Source organism: Dendrobates tinctorius, unplaced genomic scaffold (genome assembly GCF_039654945.1).
Source record: "Dendrobates tinctorius isolate UK_male_01 unplaced genomic scaffold, ASM3965494v1 ptg000049l, whole genome shotgun sequence".
NCBI classification, from domain to species: Eukaryota; Metazoa; Chordata; class Amphibia; order Anura; family Dendrobatidae; genus Dendrobates; species Dendrobates tinctorius.
The window spans coordinates 22,069,420-22,090,170 of record NW_027361717.1 but is presented as its reverse complement, the minus strand read 5'-3'; the positions used below and the strand labels follow the sequence as shown (position 1 = coordinate 22,090,170).

Here is a 20,751-nt window from a genome sequence, read left to right as displayed (position 1 = left end):
ATTGAAAACACACAGGTCTATTATACTGAGAAACCCTGGTTACACAGCAAAATGTCACCCACACAGACACCGGCGCTGTGCCAGGACTCTCCTCAATGGTCCAAATATGACCTAAGAGGCACAGGGTAATGGGACCAAACTAAACGTTGCCACAAAAGAACAAGAAGCTCCAGATTTCCAGCAAAACATCAGGCTTTATTTAGTCCAAGGTTTAACATGAACATGTCAGCAGGGTTTTACTTATTAAAGTAGTGGTGTGACAGATAGTGTAGGTGTCTGCCGATAGTGTTGAGCGAATTTGTTTGGATTTGGGTCCGAATATAATTGGCAACGAATATTGTTTTTGTACTATTCGTCGAACCCAGCCGAACATCATTAAAGTTAACAGGAGTAGAAATTACCGAATATGTTCCGAACCGATCATTAAACATAAATTTGGCACAAATAGGGTACCAATATGGCACGAATATGGGTAATTCAGATACAGCGAATGAATCCTAACAAATTCGCTCAACTCTCTTTGTGGAGATACAATGTGTCAGGCATGAGAAATCCTGCATAGAAGCCAAATGCAAAGAGAAGGGAATCCCTCGGATGTATCAATCCATATGCACTGGTTCATCGACATGCACTGGGGGCATGTTCCGTCCCCCCCCAGTGCTCTGCCGTCTCGACACTCCCCCCCCGCATGCTCTCCCGTCCTGACACTCCCCCCGCATGCTCTCTCGTCCCGACACGCCCCCCCTAGTGCTCTTCCCTCCCAATTTGCATATGGTTTCTATGCTCAATTTCACATGATTGACGCATCGGATCTCTATCAAAAAGGTATCATTATTATTAGGGCGCAAGCGCCTATAAGGCCATACCACCACTTACACATGTAAAAATGTGAGGATATTCGCTTTAACTGTGGACTAAACGAAACCTCATGTAACACTATAGTGTTCTTTTACCATCATATACAATATCAATTCAGGCTACTGAGATAATATCCAGCCTTATGGCTTGTGGACGTGACTGATTTTCTTGTATGAGTACTTTCCGTGGTCTTCACAAATAGCAATTGTACTTATATTATATGGTGCACATGTCCAATCGTTTCCTTGGACCGAGTGGTCTGCGGAAAGAATCTGAGACACGTCCGATTTTTATTCAAATGTTCTCCCTCCATGTCTGAGAAAACCTGATAAACTGGTGTGTGAAAGAGACAGTTTTTTTATGGTACATGTGCTATCCCGCATTTTTGCAGATAGATCATGGATACATTACAATGAACGAAGCTTTTTTCATGGATCGAAATTCTGAAAAAAGAAATATTCGTGTCCTTGTTTTGATGCTTGTAGATCAAACTGGCCAATAAAAGTCAATTGCCCAGCGGTAAATAAAATGGATACCACAAAGACGTCATGTACTGTCCATATTTTACTGTTAAAGGAGTAGAAGCTATGAAAAGGTTTCTTCTTACGAGAAAAACAAATACAATAAGGATTGTAAGCGCCAACATGGACAAAAACGTGTCCGGAAAATTAAAAAAGCACCAAGATAATTTCACATCGAAAAATTTTTCAAAAATTGCGTGAAACCCACTTTAGTGACATAAGAGGGCACACTTGGCGTGGACTTGGGCACTGCCATCTGGAATCAAGAATGAAACGGGTAACACTTATGAGGCGAATGCAATGGGATACACCCCGCACTCACATTAACGCTCCGTTACAGAACGTGGCTCTGCACGCTGCATACAGCACATTAGTCAACACTAAGCAATGTGCTGCAGGAGAAACGCCGTCTCCTCTGGCCTTGTGGTTAACCAGATTTATCAGGGAGGTTTCAGTTCTCTTTGAAGTATGAGTGCCAAGTTCACAATAAAACTCAGACATTGAGCTGGAGAGTGCAGAATCACACTTGGTACAGAAAAAAACATACATATATATTTCTTAAGACCCAAACAGATTTCCTGCATTATCCCTTCACTGAACTATGGGTGGGAGGGGGGTGCAACAAAGGAAGTGAAATGACAGATCACTGGAGGCTGGAGTAATCACATTAGTGAGGGTCTAGTACAGAACACGTGAGCGAGCGGCCTTTCTATTATCCAATATCCTATGCAGATCGCAGCACACTCTGGCTCGGATACAAGGCCCATAAAACAATGTAGATACTGTAGGAATATAGGAATGTTGTGCAAGGGAGCAGATGTTCGGGTTTATGGGTGCAAGTCATTTACTGAGCCCAGAATCAAAGGGAAATGTGCTGAGGGGTGTCTGAGCAGGAGGTAACACTAGGAAGATGAAGAAAAAAAAAATCACGTACAGATGGGGCAGAGTTTGATAACTTTTTAGGGCCCTTTTAAACAAGCTACCTGAGCCATTTAAAAAAAAAAAAAAAAAAAAAAAAAAAAAAAAAAAAAAGGGTTTGTAATGGCCCTCTACTCATTTAAAGTGAACTTGTGACCTTGTGAAACGCTATTTAACTAGACTTAATCTGCAGGTGAATAGCATTACAGCAATGCTGCACGGCCACCTTACTGAAGACATCTCCGCCAGGAAGCCGCCGGCTTTCAGTCATGGAGGCATGCACAGAGCGGCTAGTCACTGTTCGCTATAATGTACGCACACCCTGAGACTGAGTAACAGCGTTCTCTGCAAAGAGAGATCAAAGCCCCAGGTCGTGCTTATAGCCACCGCTTACAGTACAGTGAACAGAGACAGTAGCCACTCTGCACATGCCCCCCATGACTGAAAGCCAGTGGCTCATGGGAGGGAAGAAAGTCATTTTTCTCCCAATAGCTGCACTTTTAGGACGGCAGCATTGTAATGCTATTTATCTGCAGATTAACGACCCATGCAGACATCCGTGGCTTTCGGTCTGATCACGGACTGGCCGCAGGTTTCCAAACTGGAGCATTAAAATTTCATATACTTCTATGAAACTATCATGCTCGGGTCAGGAGATCGGCGGGCAGTCCACGATCGGACCGAAATCCACGGACATCTGCATGAGCCCTAACTGTATATCCTCGGGTAAATAGCGTTTTTTCACAAAGACAAGTTCTCTTTACAAGAGTAGAGGACCATGACACTTTTTTTTAGTAATTAAAACCATTTTTGGATTGTGTTCCCATTTTCTGAGATCTGTGACCATTTCTATTTTTTCTGCCAATGGCTTATTTTTTGCGTAATGAGCCGGCGTACGTACAATGTTTTAATTGTATTTTTGGACCACATGCAGTGACCAAAAAAGAAGCAAATCGTGAATTTTTATTTTTCCACCTCTTCCATTCAGGATAATTAAATTCATAAATTGGACTTTTATAGGTGCGGCAATACCAGATAGGTTTCATTTTTTTGAACTCATGGTACGGTATATACTTTTCATGGCTCCATTCACTTAAATTGGCATTTTTTTTTCACAAATCACAACAGCCTCAAAAAGGTAAAAAGAGGCCACTGAGTATAGCTAGTCTGTACATTAGTTGTGAAGAAAAAAAAAAAAAAGCGTAGAGCACGTACGTGACAATCACATGTGAACAAGGCCTTAGATCAGCCGAACATGCAGCTAATTGGCAGATGTTCTCATTCAGAGTCATTTTATGGTACATGAGTCATGTAGGGGCCAATCATGCTGAAACTAGACTAATGAATAACATGACATAATAGAAAATCTGTCAGGAAAAGAAAAAAAAAAATTCTGACAGCATATATCAGAGCAGTCCTACTTGATAGGAACATGGCTTAATAGGGATAGTCCCATCTTAGACATTTATGTCACTACCCCCAGAATAATGGAAATGCGCGTCCCTCCTCTGTAAACCGCTACTGCAAACAGTCCAAAACATGGCATCCAGGCGGAGGGTACAGGGAGTTAGACAAGCTGACCATGGACGTCAAATCCCGCCAATCTGATATATTCAAGACTACAGGGACTCTTTTAGTAGCCTGTTTAGACAAACCGAGCAGAAGTCTATGCACACAGAACGAGTGTCAATATGATTGTTCTGTGCGCATAGCATATTAGCAGCAGCAGCACATGGTCCTGTGTACACGGGGGCGATATGCTGCCGAGAGGCATGCTTGCACAAGCCAATAACCAGCAAACAAGATTTCCAATGAAAGCTTATTACCAATTATCAGCTTGATTAAATATGCCTTAAGTAAAACCACAAACAGCTGTCTTAATGGGAGTGGGGGGCCCTGTATTCTGGAGACCATAGGTGGGACCGGCATTTATTAGTCAATTATGGCATATCCACATAAAACACAGCTGAAGAGCGTGCATGAGCCTAATGCCTAAGCCTAGGCTACGCTCACACCACCATGTGTTGAAACAAACAGTGTAATTGATCTATACACAATGTTAAAAGCGGTCGTCAGTCCGATCGGAGACACTCGGGGCATGGACTATTTTCATCTGTTTTGCAAACCATATAAAAGGGATGATCTGCTGAAAACATACATTGTACTTAATCGAAGTTTCACGGATCCATTGTTAACAGCCAACGGAGAATAGATAAAATACAAAACAAGGAAGCAACGCATATGGGCTAGAAAAAGAATGTTCCATTTCTCATGGATATAAAAAGAGTGTGAATGCTCATAAAGCCACAATTACATTTCAATTCTAGGCTGAATCCTTACATTTATACAATTTGTGAACTAAGCAAGCAGGAGAATCCACTCCGTATGTGTGTGTATGAATATATCTCTCAAGTTTACAGAAGTCCCCGAAGCCAAGGGCTTGCCCCCGTGATGCTGCAGTGCCCGGGTACTTTACCTGCTGCACAGTAATGTGTGGGGCAGCGGAGGGCAACCAATGGCTAAGAAAATTCCAGTTATAAGACGGACATTTAAGGGTGAAAGACACAAGAAACACGTAAGTGACGAAGTTCTCAGTGTGGTATTTCTAGGAACCCTACACTCACCACCCGCACTGTTGGCGAGCAATGGCAGGAGATGACTGTCACTCACATAGATCATTGACAAACCACTCCGCAAAGCAGATCAGGGTAAGGCAACATTATGCAGCGGCAAAACCACCGCAGTTTCCGATCGTGGGCACATAACAGATCCCACAGACATTGGACAGCAACTTGGCAAATGGACGGAAGGGAAACCGACGAGGTCTTAATCCTGCTTTGCTAGAGGAGAATGAGGCAGTAAAATAACCCCAGAGGACACCATGACTGGAGACCAGCAAGTCCGACCTGAAAAACGGCCCGTACACCATTCCCCTTTCTGTAGGCCGGATATTGTGGAAAGGGAATCTTTTGTGCTTACTAAAAACGTGACACTGAAGGAAAAAAAACTAAGATTTCCCACTGAAAGCGGCTAATAAATGGCTCATGTTACTGAATTCAATATCGCAGCCTCTGGCAGAGCCCCGTCTGTGCGGTGCAGGATGAGGACATGACAGGAGTCGTAGTTGCACAATAGTCCCAGACCACATGTCATCAATTACTGTATAGGAGAGTCATCTCATGAGGAGCAGCCCTGGAAAACCTACTACATGTGTAACCTCACCTAAGGAAACAAATCTCCTTCCTCCACACTGCGCCCCCAGGCACAACAAGGCCATGCTCCTCCACCATTGTTTACAAAGCAAGCTCCATAAATCTTACACGTCAATTATGTCAGAACAGATGAGCGATCTCAAACCTGAGGTGTACACAAGCCCCGGCCATTAATGTCCCACAATATGCCTGAAAAAGGGCTGGACAAAGAGATCCTGCCCCTGTCACTCCGCACACTAATCTGTAATTAACAAAAAAGATATTACCTAATGATAAGCACTCCGGTGGTAAAACAAATATATGTACACATTATATATTTAAACAAAAAAAACATCAATAAAAACAAATTTAAAATCCAAAGTATCCCCAAAGACTGCTGGCAAATATAGCAACAAGGTGTAAAGATACAGTATAATAAATACATAATACCAAAAGGTATAAACCTCAAAAAACACATGCAAAAACAACACCTACAATAAGGTGAAGTAGGCTGGGTTCACATTACGTTTAGCCAGTCCGTTAGATGGACTGCGTTACACCGCGGTGTAACGCAGTCCGTTAACACTGCCATTCGGCCCCATTGTCGGGCGCATCGCGACGAATGCCGTAAAGCGGCACGCGTTCACGATGTGCCGTCATTCACTGACAGAGCCTCGGACGCGGGCTGCAGCGTCTCAGGCTCCGTCACCGCTAGCACAGATGAATCATCAGCACTTGTGGGTATAGCATAACGCGATCGCGCTATACCGTTAACGCAGCCCGTCAACACGATGCGCTGAACAGGCTGCTTAACGTAATGTGAACCTAGCCTTATACAAAAGGTAACGCAGCACAAAGCTGACAAACAGAAGCCAAAACAGTAATGCTAATGGTCCCCAATAAAGAGGTGCAGCACACAAATTTACAGAACGCCCATAAAATATGTGAACACAGTGCAGCAAATCAGCCCCAAAGGGGAATGGATGTGTGATGAGAAAAAAAAATGCAAAAAGGAATAAGAAGGGCATACCACTAATACATGAAAGCAATAGATGTGGAATCCAATATGCCAAGCAGTATTATGTCAGTGTGAATAAAGCCCACACGCATCGCTGCTGTGAAGCAGTGTCATCAGGGGAAATGTCAAAGCGTACGCCGCACCGCAACCAGCATATGCTGTGCAGAGTAACTGCTGCCAATCTGAAGACACACGGACCGGAGGACCAGAAACATCCCCCAATATGTAGACACTTTAGGTACTCATTGCTCCTCTCTACCCCTACACCGCCCCCCCATACACATGTTCAATGTGTAGAAAGAACAAACCGCTGCCAGACATCTCTGGTGGAGGCTTATCTACCCAAAGCACAAACAATTGGGCATGAAGAATTCCAACATGTGCGACCCTTCCTTCCCGTCATTGGGGAGCTTTGGGACACATGCATACATATCACTTGGCCATCTGGTGCCGTTGACATCAGCAGGTTTAAGGCTAAGTTCACACTAGGAGTTTTTGGATCTTTTTTCGGCGTTTTTATGCTGATTTTCAGCTGCGTTTTACAGTACCAACAAAGTCTGAGATTTCAGAAATCTCATGCACACAGCTCGGTTTTTTGTCATCAAGATTTTGTGCTTCACATGGTTTTTTGCACAATGGAGCATGTCACTTCTTTCAGCATTTTTCACCAGTGAAATGAATGGGTGGTGAAAAAAAAACACACCAAAACAGCAGTCATCAGGTTTTGCTGCATTTTTTGTGCCAAAACCTAATTCTATAGAATAAGCCTTTTTTCAAACAATAAACTTTGTCAGCATGCACAAGAGACAAATCTAGCATGCCAAAACCGCAGCGAACCACACACAAAAAACGCATAAAAAAGAAAAATATCCTTTTTTTCTGCTGCTTCTTTCCTGCAGAAAAAAAAGTGCTTAAAAACTGAGTGTGAACTTACCGTACCTTATAAGCCAAAAATAATCTAATATGTATGAGCACCATGTCCAACCCTGGTCCTGATCTTCCAAGAACCATCAGAAACTCATGGCGCCCGTTTAGCTCGTCAGTCCACGCAAGATTCACACCACGATGAGATATCAGTCAAAGTGGGAAAATAAGCAGGACATTTTTCCCCACAGTTAGTTTTTATAGCAGATGATGACCCAATACTGCAAATACCATAAAGAAACATATGCAGCAGCCAGTGCACTACAACTCCCAGCATGCCTGCAGAGCAGCATGATCAGAGTGGTACTGCACTTTGCAGTGTCGGGAGTGCAAGGTTTAGTATTTGGTGCAATTTTCTGCTGCATATGTTGTATGCTGTGTATTCCAGTGCCAGCAAAGTGCATGGGATTTCTAGGAGTAACAAGCCCATTGTGCTGCTTTTCAATGTGGCGTAAATGGACCCGCGGGGCACTTTTTTAAGCAACATATCAATTTATCTTGTGGTAAATAGAAGGATTTTTATATGCAGATTTTCCCCATACATTTCAATGAGATGAGTAAAATCAGCAGATTAAAAAAATGTACCGTATGTTTTCTTAATGCATATTCAGATGGAAAACATAGGAACTACTCACGTAATCTGTACATAACTATCAAAGTTTTAACAAAGCAGTGTGTAAATCTGACAATAGGAAGTATCCAAAATAAAGTTTCATCTAAAATTTGACTTTTTTTTTTTTTTTAAATAAGACAATCTACAGATGAAAAAAAACCAAGCAACTGAAATATCACTAAAAACAATAGAAAAGCATGTAGTCTAAATTGGCTAATTGGTGCAGAAAATCTGCAGCATCAAAAAAGGCGCCATATACTCATCGTGTGAATGCAGCCTAAAGCTATGTGCACACGTTGCGGATTTGGCTGCGGATTATTCCGTGCCGATTTTGCTAAATCTGCAGGTAAAATGACCTATGCTTTACCTGCGGATTTATTGCAGATTTACTGCGGATTTCACCTGCATTTTTACACCTGCGGATTCCTATAATGGAAGAGGTGAAAAAACGCTGCAGATTTCGCACAAAGAATTGACATGCTGCAGAAAATAAACCACAGCAAATCTGCGTGGAATTTTGCACAGCGGATTTGGTTTTCCATAGGTTTACATGGTACTGTACACCGCATGGAAAACTGCTGCGGATCCGCAGGGCAAAATCCACAACGTGTGCACATACCCTTAAGGTTGCAGATCCTCGCACAATAATCTTCGCAGTACTGCTAAGGTCCTATTCACATTGCTTTTCTGCAGCCCTGAATCCTAGAATCTGCAGTAGCCCAGTGTGAACAGGACTTTAGTAATATATAGACAGAAATAAAAACAGAACTGCTCATTCTGAGCATATAGTTATGTCACTAATTACAAGGCTACTACCATTTACCATATACATTAAAAGGGGATTTCTGGCACTCTGATACTGATTACCTATATCGGGGGGTTTGCGTCTCAGCATGCCAACAGATCAGCTGATTGAATTGGCAACAAACCAGCAGCGATGCGTTTCACTAGAATGTCAGAGCGCTATTAATGGTCACCGATTATAGACCGCTATGCCAGTTGTGCTGCGCTGCGGCCGCTTTAATAATTTAATTATGGGGTGACAGGAGCCAAACTCCCACTCATCTGATATTAATCACCAATATCGATTTCCTGAAAAACTCCATCTACATTTGTATTGAACGAAAGTTGATTGCTAATTATTAAGGAAGCCATTTTGGTAAATAAATAAAAAAATTTAAAAAAATAAAAAAAAAGGTAAATGCTGCCATGCTGGTTGTTAACTTTGTCTTATCTTTCAGGAAGAAATGGTAAAATGGTCAATCAATAAATCATAGAATCATAGAGTTGGAAGGGACCTCCTGGGCCATCTGGTCCAACCCCCTGCTCAAAGCAGGATTCGCCAAATCATCCCAGACAGATATCTGTCCAGCCTCTGTTTGAAGACTTCCATTGAAGGAGAACTCACCACTTCTCGTGGCAGCTTGTTCCACTCATTGATCACTCTAACTGTCAAAAAGTTTTTTCTAATATCTAATCTGTGTCTCCTCCCATTCAGTTTCATCCCGTTGCTTCTAGTCTTTCCTTGTGCAAATGAGAATAAAGTTGATCCTTCTACAATGTGACAGCCCTTGAGATATTTGTAGACAGCTATTAAGTCTCCTCTCAGTCTTCGCTTTTTGCAAACTTAACATTCCCAAATCCTGCAACCTTTCCTCATAAGACAGGGTTTGCAGACCGGTCACCATTCTGGTTGCTCTTTTCTGAACTTGCTCCAGTTTTTTGATTTTTTTTTTTTAAATGTGGTGCCCAAAACTGGACACAATATTCCAGATGAGGTCTGTCCAAAGAGGAGTAGAGGGAAACAATGACTTCACGTGATCTAGACTGTATGCTTCTGTTAATACATCCTAGAATTGCATTTGCCTTTTTTGCTGCTGCATCACACTGTTGACTCATATTCAGTCTGTGATCTATTAGTATACCCAAATCCTTTTCACATGTGCTGTCACTTAGCCCTATTCCTCCCATTCTGTATATGCTTTTTTCATTTTTATTGCCCAGATGTAGAACTTTGCATTTTTCCCTGTTAAAAACCATTCTGTTAGTTGCTGCCCACTTCTCCAGTTTATTTATATCTTTTTGAATCCTCTCTCTCTCTTCTCTAGTATTAGCTATCCCTCCTAGCTTTGTGTCATCAGCAAATTTAATCAGTTTACCCTCAATTCCTTCATCTAAATCGTTGATAAAGATGTTGAACAATACAGGGCCCAGGACAGAGCCCTGTGGTACCCCACTTGAGACATTTTTCCAACTGGATGTGCAGCCATTTACGACCACTCTTTGGGTCCGATCACTAAGCCAGTTATGAATCCACCTAACAGTTGCCTTGTCCATTCCATACTTAGTCATTTTTTCAATAAGGACTGTATGAGTTACTTTGTCAAATGCTTTGCTGAAGTCAAGATATACTATATCTACAGCATTTCCTTGATCCACCCAATCAGTGATTCCGTCATAGAAGGAAATTAAGTTAGTCTGACATGACTTATTAGTTACAAACCCATGCTGACTCTGTTTAATCAATTAATTCTTATCCAGGTACTGACATACATGTTGTTTAATAATTTGTTCAAAGATCTTTCCTGGTATAGAAGTCAGACTCACCGGCCTATAGTTGCCTGGGTCCACCTTCTTCCCCTTTTTGAAGATAGGAACAACATTTGCTCTTCTCCAATCTTCTGGGACTTCTCCTGTTCTCCAAGAATTTTCAAAGATTATGGAGAGGGGTTCAAACATTTCTTCTGCTATCTCCTTCAGTACTCTGGGGTGTAATTCATCTGGACCTGGAGACTTGAATTCATTTAGGTTAGCTAAGTGTTTCCTCACTATCTTTCTGTTTATAGATATCCTGGATTCTTCTATTCCCTTAATAGGACAGTGAAGAACAGTTGATGTTACATTTCCTTTCTGAGAGAAAACAGATGCAAAATAGGAATTTAAAAGTTCGGCCTTCTCAACATCCTGTCTTACCATTTCATCATTTTCATCCTGTAAAAATCCTATAGCATCTTTGACTTTTCTTTTACTTTTGACATATCCCCAAAATCCTTTATTATTGCTTTTGACATCTCTTGCAAGCCTCAATTCATTGTCAGCTTTCACCACTAATTGAAGAGAAGCCAACTGTGGCCACACCGTGCTCCTCTTTCAAAAACATTATTCTGACACAACTAAACAATGATCACACGTTGCCTAGTCTACAACACAGAACATTAAGTGTATGGGGGGGGGGGGGGGGGGGAATGGCAACCCTGACTGCATCTAAAAGAACTACAAGTACCGTGTTCTCGGGCAGAGCACAGCATTGGCTGGAGCAACCCGTACTGGACGCGTGTTCTCCGGGAAGACGAGCCACGTTCACCAGCTGCCTGTCTCCTGGATGCCGGATGCCAAGTGACTGTATTACCCCTCAATGATCAGTGCCAACGATGAAGCTTGTTCTGTGCTGCGGCTTCAGTCTACACAGGGAATAAGCTATCATTTCAACCAACTTTGAGTAAATCAAATAGAAGCGACACACACAGTTCTGCAAACAGAAGGACGTATGGACTCCTGCACCTGCATTGTAGCCATACACTACTGTGCACACACACGTTAATGCAGTATTTTGAGCAATCGTTGAAAGCCCCCAGTACCTGGTCTCCCAATGATCGGCAACATGTTTAACGCCATGTTCATACATACGTGTTTTTTATGCAAATTTTAGCTGCGTTTTACAGTACCAGCTAGGTCTATGAGGTCTCAGAAACCCCATGCATACAGCGTGATTTATTTTGGCCCTCAGTATTTCGTACTGAGGTTTTGCAGAAAGGAGCATGGAACCTCTTTCAGCGTATATCACGCACTGAAAGTAATAGGTGGCAGGAAAAAAACAAAACAAAACACTGAAAGAATGCAAGTATCAAGTTTTGCTGTGTTTTGGTGCCAAAACCTGATGAAGTAGGATCAGATTTTTTTTTTATTTTTTAGTTTGTTTTTTTTGGGGGGTGGGGGGGGGCACAAAACTATCAGAATGCACAAGAGACCAAACACTGCAAAAATGACGCAGCAAAAACTAAGCAAAACCTGCTTTTTTCCCCACAAACTTTCTTACTGCCAAGAGAGCAGTTTTTGCCTGCAGAAATAAAAAAAAGCACCAAAAAAGCAGCGTGTGAACATAGCCATAGTTTGTATAATATATAAAAAGTGATTTAAGCTGCTAGTTATACTTTTTATCATCTGGGATTTCAATGTGACATGATAAAATAGTCTCAAGATTGCATCAAACTTTTTCTCGTTTTAGCAAAATTATCACGTTAAGTTATTAAAAAAAAAAAAAAAAAAAATAATAATGCCTGGTCTCTCCAGAGAACTGATCGCAACCACAGCGAGCACCTTCAGGACACACTGTGGTATTCTGGTTCCAGTTTGTGTCAGGCGGAGAATTTACAGTACGTGGGCGTCAAAAGCAACAAATTGCATTGTCTAGTGGAAACGGCTTCAGGAAAACACTTTCTTTGGGGAGTTTATGGGGGAGTTTTATTTTTTTGCAGAAGTGATTTTTGAGTGTTTTTTCCAGACTTTTGAATCTCTAGTTTTGAGAGGTTTCATTCTGTAAAGAAGGACAAGCATTTTTTTTTCTTACCACAAGGCATGTACAAAACCTGCTTAGGAAAAACTCACAGGAACAGTAAAGTGGAATTGTCATAGAAATGAATTGGTCAAGGCTTTCAGCATTTTTTTCTCCATGTGCACACGTTGCGGATTAGCCTGCAGTTTTCTGCAGAGAATCCGCATCTCTTCCCAGAAAACACATTGATTGATTTTGTATGTCCTAGATTGGAAACCGGAGCGGCGGTTCCGCAAAAAAAAAAAAAAAAAAAAAAATTGACATGCTGAGGAAAATAAACCACAGCAAATCTGCGCGGAATTTTCCGCAGCATGTGCACAGCAGATTTGGTTTTCCATAGGTTTACATGGTACTGTAAACCGCATGGAAAACTGCTGAGGATCCGCAGGGCCAAATCCGCTGCGGATCCACAGAAAAATCCGCAACGTGTGAACACACCCTAACAGACCCAGCCAGATGGAGGTGCGCGACACCAGGAAAGCTGTCACATTTATTATCATCAACAAAAATAGTTGCAACTACGGTATATCGAATGTTCTCTGGTAAAACCCAAGACTCGACACGTTTTACAAATCTGTTTACAAAGCTATAATTGACCTGATCCAGACATGGAGAGGTTAAATTATGTCATGAAGAAATACAAGTTTATATTACCAGGCCCGGGCTGCATGGATACTCGCCCCAACTCGAGAGCTTTGGTCTAAACAGAATTACATTATCCCAATATCGACCTCGCTGAAAACTCCAGGTCATAAAGCAGCGCCAAACCCGAGCGACCAAAGGCTGCTTGGATTAGATACTCTAGATGACAAGCGCAGAGCTATTCTGGTAAGACGCCAATTCATATTAACAGGACAGCTGATAACTTTTAGGTTAGTGCGAGGTCCAAACACCAAGACCCCTACCAAAAGCTAGGACAGGCCAGTTTTCTATGTCCCCCCACCCCTGCTGAAGATAGCTGAGCACGGTACTCTGGAATCTGGGGACATTTATTAAAGGGAATCTTCTTTCTATGGTCTGCAGGCGCACAAGAACGCTGAATATACGGACTAAAGAAGGAAGAGGTACAGATTGTCGAACGAATGCAGGGCACATGTGAGAGATTCCGGAGCCACAATTGCACGTCACATGTCAGCATGGGAGGACGGTAATAGTATAATGAAGAGCGGAGGCAGGGATTTATTCTACACACCCAGGCTCCAGAACCTGGAAGAAATCATTAGCATATTGAAATAAAGTCTATTTCTCCACATCTAGACAGCAACTATGAGGCATACAGATAAGACCAGATTAACATTTCTATTACCTGTATTCTCATAGTGATAGCTCAAAAGTGTCCCAGGGGATGACAGATTCCCTTTAATAAGGGGTTGTCCATTTGTGGACAACCCCTTTAAGTATAAGTTATAAAGTGGACAACCCCTTTAAATTCCATATGTGCCTTTTTTTGATTTTGGAAGATGAATGTAAAGAGCAGCAAACACTACTGTCTAAAGATCTCTGAACGTAACACTGTCGACTCCAGTGAGACAAATAGAAAGTCAGCAGGACACACCGGACCAAGAACGCTCAATGTGTGATAACAGATGTACATGTACTGCAGAGTGGAGGGGGGCCTCACTTATCCAGGGGTCCCTGCAGCTCCTTGTAATAGTCTCGTGCTCTACAACATGATTGTGAACAAACGAAAAAAGCGATCCTCGCACAGCAGCGCTCACCACCGCTCAAAATCTGAGATCACAGGACTGAATCACGTCACTTCCAAGTCATCGGTTTCATCACTGCAGCATCTACTGTTATCTAAGAGCCCCACCACCAGCACCACCCCTGGATACGGACACAGCATCAGAAGGGATATCGAGATTGGCGCGCACACAGACAAAAGAGACCTCTGCCCAGAATAGGCCAAAGCAAAGGCACAGCATACAGATATGTTCATCATGGGCCCCCTATATTTTTTTACTCCACTATGGTGCACATTTTTACTGTACACCGCTCTATGACGTGGTGTACCCCACTACTCTATTCCATACCTTTCTTTCACATTATGCTGACATATACGGTTGGTACAGCACTGGCTAATAAAACACCATTAAACAGCAGCCCTATAGACACACTAAGCTTACATCATTGTCAATACAGTGCATTGCGAAAGTATTCGGCCCCCTGGAACTTTTCAACCTTTTCCCACATATCATGCTTCAAACATAAAGATACCAAATGTAAATTTTTGGTGAAGAATCAACAAGTGGGACACAATTGTGAAGTTGAACAAAATTTATTGATTTTACTTTTTTGTGGAAATTCAAAAACTGAAAAGTGGGGCGTGCAATATTATTCGGCCCCTTTACTTTCAGTGCAGCAAACTCATTCCAGAAGTTCATTGTGGATCTCTGAATGATCTAATGTTGTCCTAAATGACTAATAATGATAAATATAATCAACCTGTGTGTAATCAAGTGTCCGTATAAATGCACCTGCTCTGTGATCGTCTCAGGGTTCTGTTTGATGCACAGAGAGCTTCATGAAGACCAAGGAATACAACAGGCAGGTCCGTGATACTGTTGTGGAGAAGTTTAAAGCCGGATTTGGATACAAAATGATTTCCAAAACTTTAAACATCCCAAGGAGCACTGTGCAAGCGATCATATTGAAATGGAAGAAGTATCATACCACTGCAGATCTACCAAGACCGGCCGTCCCTCTAAACTTTCATTCCAAACAAGGAGAATACTAATCAGAGATGCAGCCAAGAGGCCCATGATCACTCTGGATGAACTGCAGAGATCTACAGCTGAGGTGGGACAGTCTTCCATAGGACAACAATCAGTCGTACACTGCACAAATCTGGCCTTTATGGAAGAGTGGCAAGAAGAAAGCCATTTCTCAAAGATATCCACAAAAAGTGTCATTTAAAGTTTGCAACAAGCCACCTGGGAGACACACCAAACAGGTGGAAGAAGGTGCTCTGGTCAGATGAAACCAAAATCGAACTTTTTGGCAACAATGCCAAACGATATGTTTGGCGTAAAGGCAACACAGCTCATCACCCTGAACACACCATCCCCACTGTCAAACATGGTGGTGGTGGCAGCATCATGGTTTGGGCCTGCTTTTCTTCAGCAGGGACAGGGAAGATGGTTAAAATTGATGGGAAGATGGATGGAGCCAAATACAGGACCATTATTGAAGAAAACCTGTTGGAGTCTGCAAAAAACCTGAGACTGGGTCGGAGATTTGTTTTCCAACAAGACAATGATCCCAAACATAAAGCAAAATCTACAATGGAATGGTTCACAAATAAACGTATCCAGGTCCAGGAGTCAGAATGGTCAAGTCAAAGTCCAGACCTGAATCCAATCGAGAATCTGTGGAAAGAACTGAAAACTGCTGTTCACAAACGATCTCCATCAAACCTCACTGAGCTCGAGCTGTTTGCCAAGGAAGAATGGGCAAGAATTTCAGTCTCTCGATGTACAAAACTGAGAGAGACATACCCCAAGTGACTTGCAGCTTTAATCGCAGCAAAAGGTGGCGCAACAAAGTATTAAGTTAAAGGGTCCGAATAATATTGCACGCCCCACTTTTTAGTTTATGAATTTCCACAGAAATGTAAAATAACCAATAAATTTCGCTCAACTTCACAATTGTGTCCCACTTGTTGATTCTTCACTAAAAATGTACATTTTTTATCATTGTTTGAAGCATGATATGTAGGAAAAGGTTGAAAAGTTCTGGGGGGGGGCAATACTTTCGCAATGCACTGTATGTGAGGATCGTCTCAAAAGCGCGCTTTGCTTTTTTTTCCATAAAACACTGAGAATTTCGGAAAGGGGGACCTCATGCACATTAGATAAAAGCCAACTGAGCGCCAGATATCAGCGAGATCAGCTAAGCATCTAATGTGTAAGGAGGCCTCCCAACGGATGATAGAGAGGAGTGTCAGCATCAGGACGTTCTTTGTGGGCGGAATCAGTGTGCTCTGTGCTCCCCATCCCACAAATAAAGACAGCAGCCTCGTAGGCTCCCGTGTGACGTACAAGCAGCCTCGTTGGCTCCCGTGTGACATACAATACATACAAGCAGCCTTGTTGGCTCAGTAGGAATTGTGCAGCGTTATCCATGTAGCATGACACACATGACGTCGCTCCGCGTGCATTACTTGGCAGGGAAGGCGCAATAAAGGATCTCAGGGCTCTGGTTCCGTCGCCACATACTAACGATCAGGATCCTGCAAATCCTTTTTGCACAACTCTGTCAAACTTCTGTTTTCTTTAGCACAAAACAATAATAAGTTATTCTACAATGATTTGCAACCAGAAAAAGAAGGAGCTCAACTTAGGATTCTGGCACAACTACATTAGTACATTCCATGCAAATCAGTCAGAAAAATAAAGTGGTGGCAGCACCAATTATATCTATGTGACTGCACATTCGTAAATAATAATAATAATAATCTTTATTTATATAGCGCCAACATATTCCGCAGCGCTTTACAGTTTAACAGTTTCAAAACACAAGTCATAAGTAACAACGCTAACAATACAATAATTAAAGCAAAATAAGACGAAATAAGACGACCCTGCTCGTGAGAGCGTACAATCTACAATGAGGTGAGGGAGATACAGAGTACAGGTGTGTATTTACAATGGTGTATTTACAATGAAGGTCCAGCCATCTTGCGGGAGTGAAGGATGGATGGAGATCGTGAGTGGGCTACACACGCACACTTACACAGAGAATGACTTTGATTAGTGAATGTGATAGGCCGCTCTGAACAGGTGTGTTTTGAGGGAGCGCCTAAAACTATGCAAATTGTGGATAGTCCTGATTTCTTGGGGTAGAGCATTCCAGAGGATAGGAGCAGCACGGGAGAAGTCTTGGAGTCGGGAGTGGGAGGTACGGATTAGTGCAGAGTTTAGTCGAAAGTCGTTTGCAGAGCGCAGCGATCGGCTAGGCCGATAGACAGAAATGAGAGAAGAGATGTAAGGGGGTGCTGCACTGTGGAGAGCTTTGTGGGTGAGAACAAGTACTTTGAATTGGATCCTATAATGAATGGGCAGCCAATGTAAGGACTGGCGAAGAGCGGACGCGTCCGAGTACCGATTACCCAGATGGACGATCCTGGCCGCTGCATTAAGTATGGACTGGAGAGGGGATAGTCGAGTGACGGGGAGGCCAATTCGTAAAGGTGGATCCTGTATCCAATTGCTCTCCACCAAGTATTATAGACTGCGGGCCCAACCAGACAACTTGCTCTATTGTGCCCTTGTGTCCCATATGGGCAACCAAATTCACTAGCACAGAGACTTTTGTGTAATCCAACCAACTCACAAGTCCAGTGGCCCAGACATTTACACTCTACAGATGGCACTGATCAGAGGCCCAAAACACATGCACATCATCTTGTAACCTTAGCCAACAGGGAGAAGACACCTCTGACTACAACTTCCATTTTCTTGCCATCGAAAGTCATAAAAATGTTGCTGTTCAGTCGGCTGTAGTCATCAGCTAAAAGGGAATCTGTCACCCCTTTTTTCGACTATGAGCTGCCGGCAGCGACATCAGAGGCTTATCTACAGCATTCTGTAATGTTGTAGATAAGCCCCCCGATGGAACCTGAAAGATGAGAAAAACACGTTAGATTATACTCACCCCGGCATCCAATCCGGTCCGATGGGTGTTGCGGTCCGGCGCCTCCCATCTTCATACTATGCAGTCCTCGTCTTTCCTACTGTCGTGACTCCGGCGCATTCACATTGCTCTGCCCTGTTGAGGGCAGAGCAGAATACCGCAGTGCGCAGGCGCCGGACCTCTCCCAGTGCCTGCGCACTGCAGAACTGTGCTCTGCCCTCAACAGGGCAGAGCAGTGCGAATGCGTAGGAGCCACGACAGGAAGGAAAGAAGAGGATGGCATCGCATGAAGATGGGAGGCGCCTGACCGGACGGCAACACCTACCGGACGCCGGGGTGAGTATAATCCAACTCTTTTTTCTTATCTTTCAGGTTACATCGGGGGCTTATCTACAACATTACTGAATGCTGTAGATAAGCCTCTGATGTTGGTGTCGGCAGCTCATAATCGAAAAAAAGGGTGACAGATTCCCTTTAATAAGTACAAATCTCCACAAGCACAACAGATACATGATATAAGGATTGAGCCAGTGGCATTCGGTGCCATCTGTGTTCCCCAGAACCTGATACTAGTGGCAGAACAATGACCATAGTACCAGTGTCCTATTACCAGTCTCTGCTCCGGACAATGGCCGTGGTACCAATATATCCTGTGCCCCACTACAGAGTTCTGTCCCGGACAATGGCCGTGGTACCAATATATCCTGTGCCCCACTACAGAGTTCTGTTCCGGACAATGGCTGTGGTACCGGTGTATACCGGGCTCTGCCCCAGACAATGGCTGGGGTAACAGTGTATCCTCTGCCCAATTATCGAGCTCTGCGCCGGACAATGGCCACGGTACCGATGCACCCTATCACCGGGCTCTGCCCCCCAGACAATGGCAGTGGTACTGGTGTATACAGAGCTCTGCCCCCAAAAATGGGCGGGGTAACAGTGTATCTTCTGCCCAATTACCGGGCTCTGCGCCGGACAATGGCCACGGTACCAGTGTACCCTGCACCCTATCACCGGGCTCTGCCCCGGACAATGGCCGTGGCACCGGTGTACCCTGCACCCTATCACCGGGCTCTGCCCCGGACAATGGCCGTGGCACCGGTGTACCCTGCACCCTATCACCGGGCTCTGCCCCGGACAATGGCCGTGGCACCGGTGTACCCTGCACCCTATCACCGGTCTCTGCCCCGGACAATGGCCGTGGCACCGGTGTACCCTGCACCCTATCACCGGTCTCTTCCCCGGACAATGGCCGTGGCCCCGGTGTACCCTGCACCCTATCACCGGGCCCTTCCCCGGACAATGGCCGTGGCCCCGGTGTACCCTGCACCCTATCACCGGGCTCTGCCCCCGACAATGGCCGTGGCCCCGGTGTACCCTGCACCCTATCACCGGGCTCTGCCCCCGACAATGGCCGTGGCCCCGGTGTACCCTGCACCCTATCACCGGGCTCTGCCCCCGACAATGGCCGTGGCCCCGGTGTACCCTGCACCCTATCACCGGGCTCTGCCCCCGACAATGGCCGTGGCCCCGGTGTACCCTGCACCCTATCACCGGGCCCTTCCCCGGACAATGGCTGTGGCCCAGGTGTACCCTGCACCCTATCACCGGGCCCTTCCCCGGACAATGGCCGTGGCCCCGGTGTACCCTGCACCCTATCACCGGGCTCTGCCCCCGACAATGGCCGTGCCACCCGTGTACCCTGCACCCTATCACCGGGCTCTTCCCCGGACAATGGCCGTGGCCCCAGTGTACCCTGCACCCTATCACCGGCCTCTTCCCCGGACAATGGCCTGTGCTCCGGTTCTCCCCGCCCCGCCGCACTCACCGATCAGCCGCCGCACCTCCTCCTCGCTCATGTACACGTTTAGGCCGGGCTCTCCGCCGCTCCCGGGCCCCGACTGAGCCTCACTGACTCCAAGGAGAACGGCAAGTAGCAGCAGCAGGGACGGACACCACAGCCCGGGGCCCGGCTGCCTCCCCCATCTCCTCATCCACCCCGGGGGGACCGGGGCCCCGGGCAGCATGTCTCTCACAGCCCGTGCTGAGAGGAATTGGTGCCTCGGACCATCCCTGTACACGCTGTCTGTCCTGCCGTCGAAAACACCACACCACGGACACGATTCACGACCCTGGCGCGCTCGGTCTCCCTCACGGAGTATACAATCCACTACACGCATGCGCTGTCTGTCCTCACTCCGTTCTAAACGCTGTACTATTTTGTCTCTTCCAAGCCGCCGTCGTCCTCTGTGGGTCCCATGCGCCCTCTTCTGGATGGATTCTGTTTATTGTCTTCTTTTTAATTTTTTTAAACAAACTTTATTTATAACAGAAGTAATAAGATTTAGAAACAACAACACAGAATTGAGGTGTTCTCTGTGTACAGGGTTTGGCACCATGTACATTAGCTCCTGTCCTCAGAGGGGCTCATAATCTGAATAATCCTGTAAGGACTAGCTCTTTTT

General features: G+C 44.5%; 1 protein-coding gene across 3 annotated transcripts in view; it reads right to left on the bottom strand.

Annotated features, from left to right (window-relative positions):
• Positions 1-20,477, bottom strand: part of RYK (receptor like tyrosine kinase) — a 165,447-nt gene extending 144,970 nt beyond the window's left edge. For all 3 annotated transcript variants that reach the window (XM_073576532.1, XM_073576533.1, XM_073576535.1), the window contains exon 1: positions 20,115-20,477. In XM_073576532.1, the coding sequence (XP_073432633.1) occupies positions 20,115-20,466 (352 nt within the window). In that variant the 5' untranslated portion in view covers positions 20,467-20,477. The remainder of the gene's footprint in view (positions 1-20,114) is intronic.
• Positions 20,478-20,751: the final 274 nt, after the last annotated feature.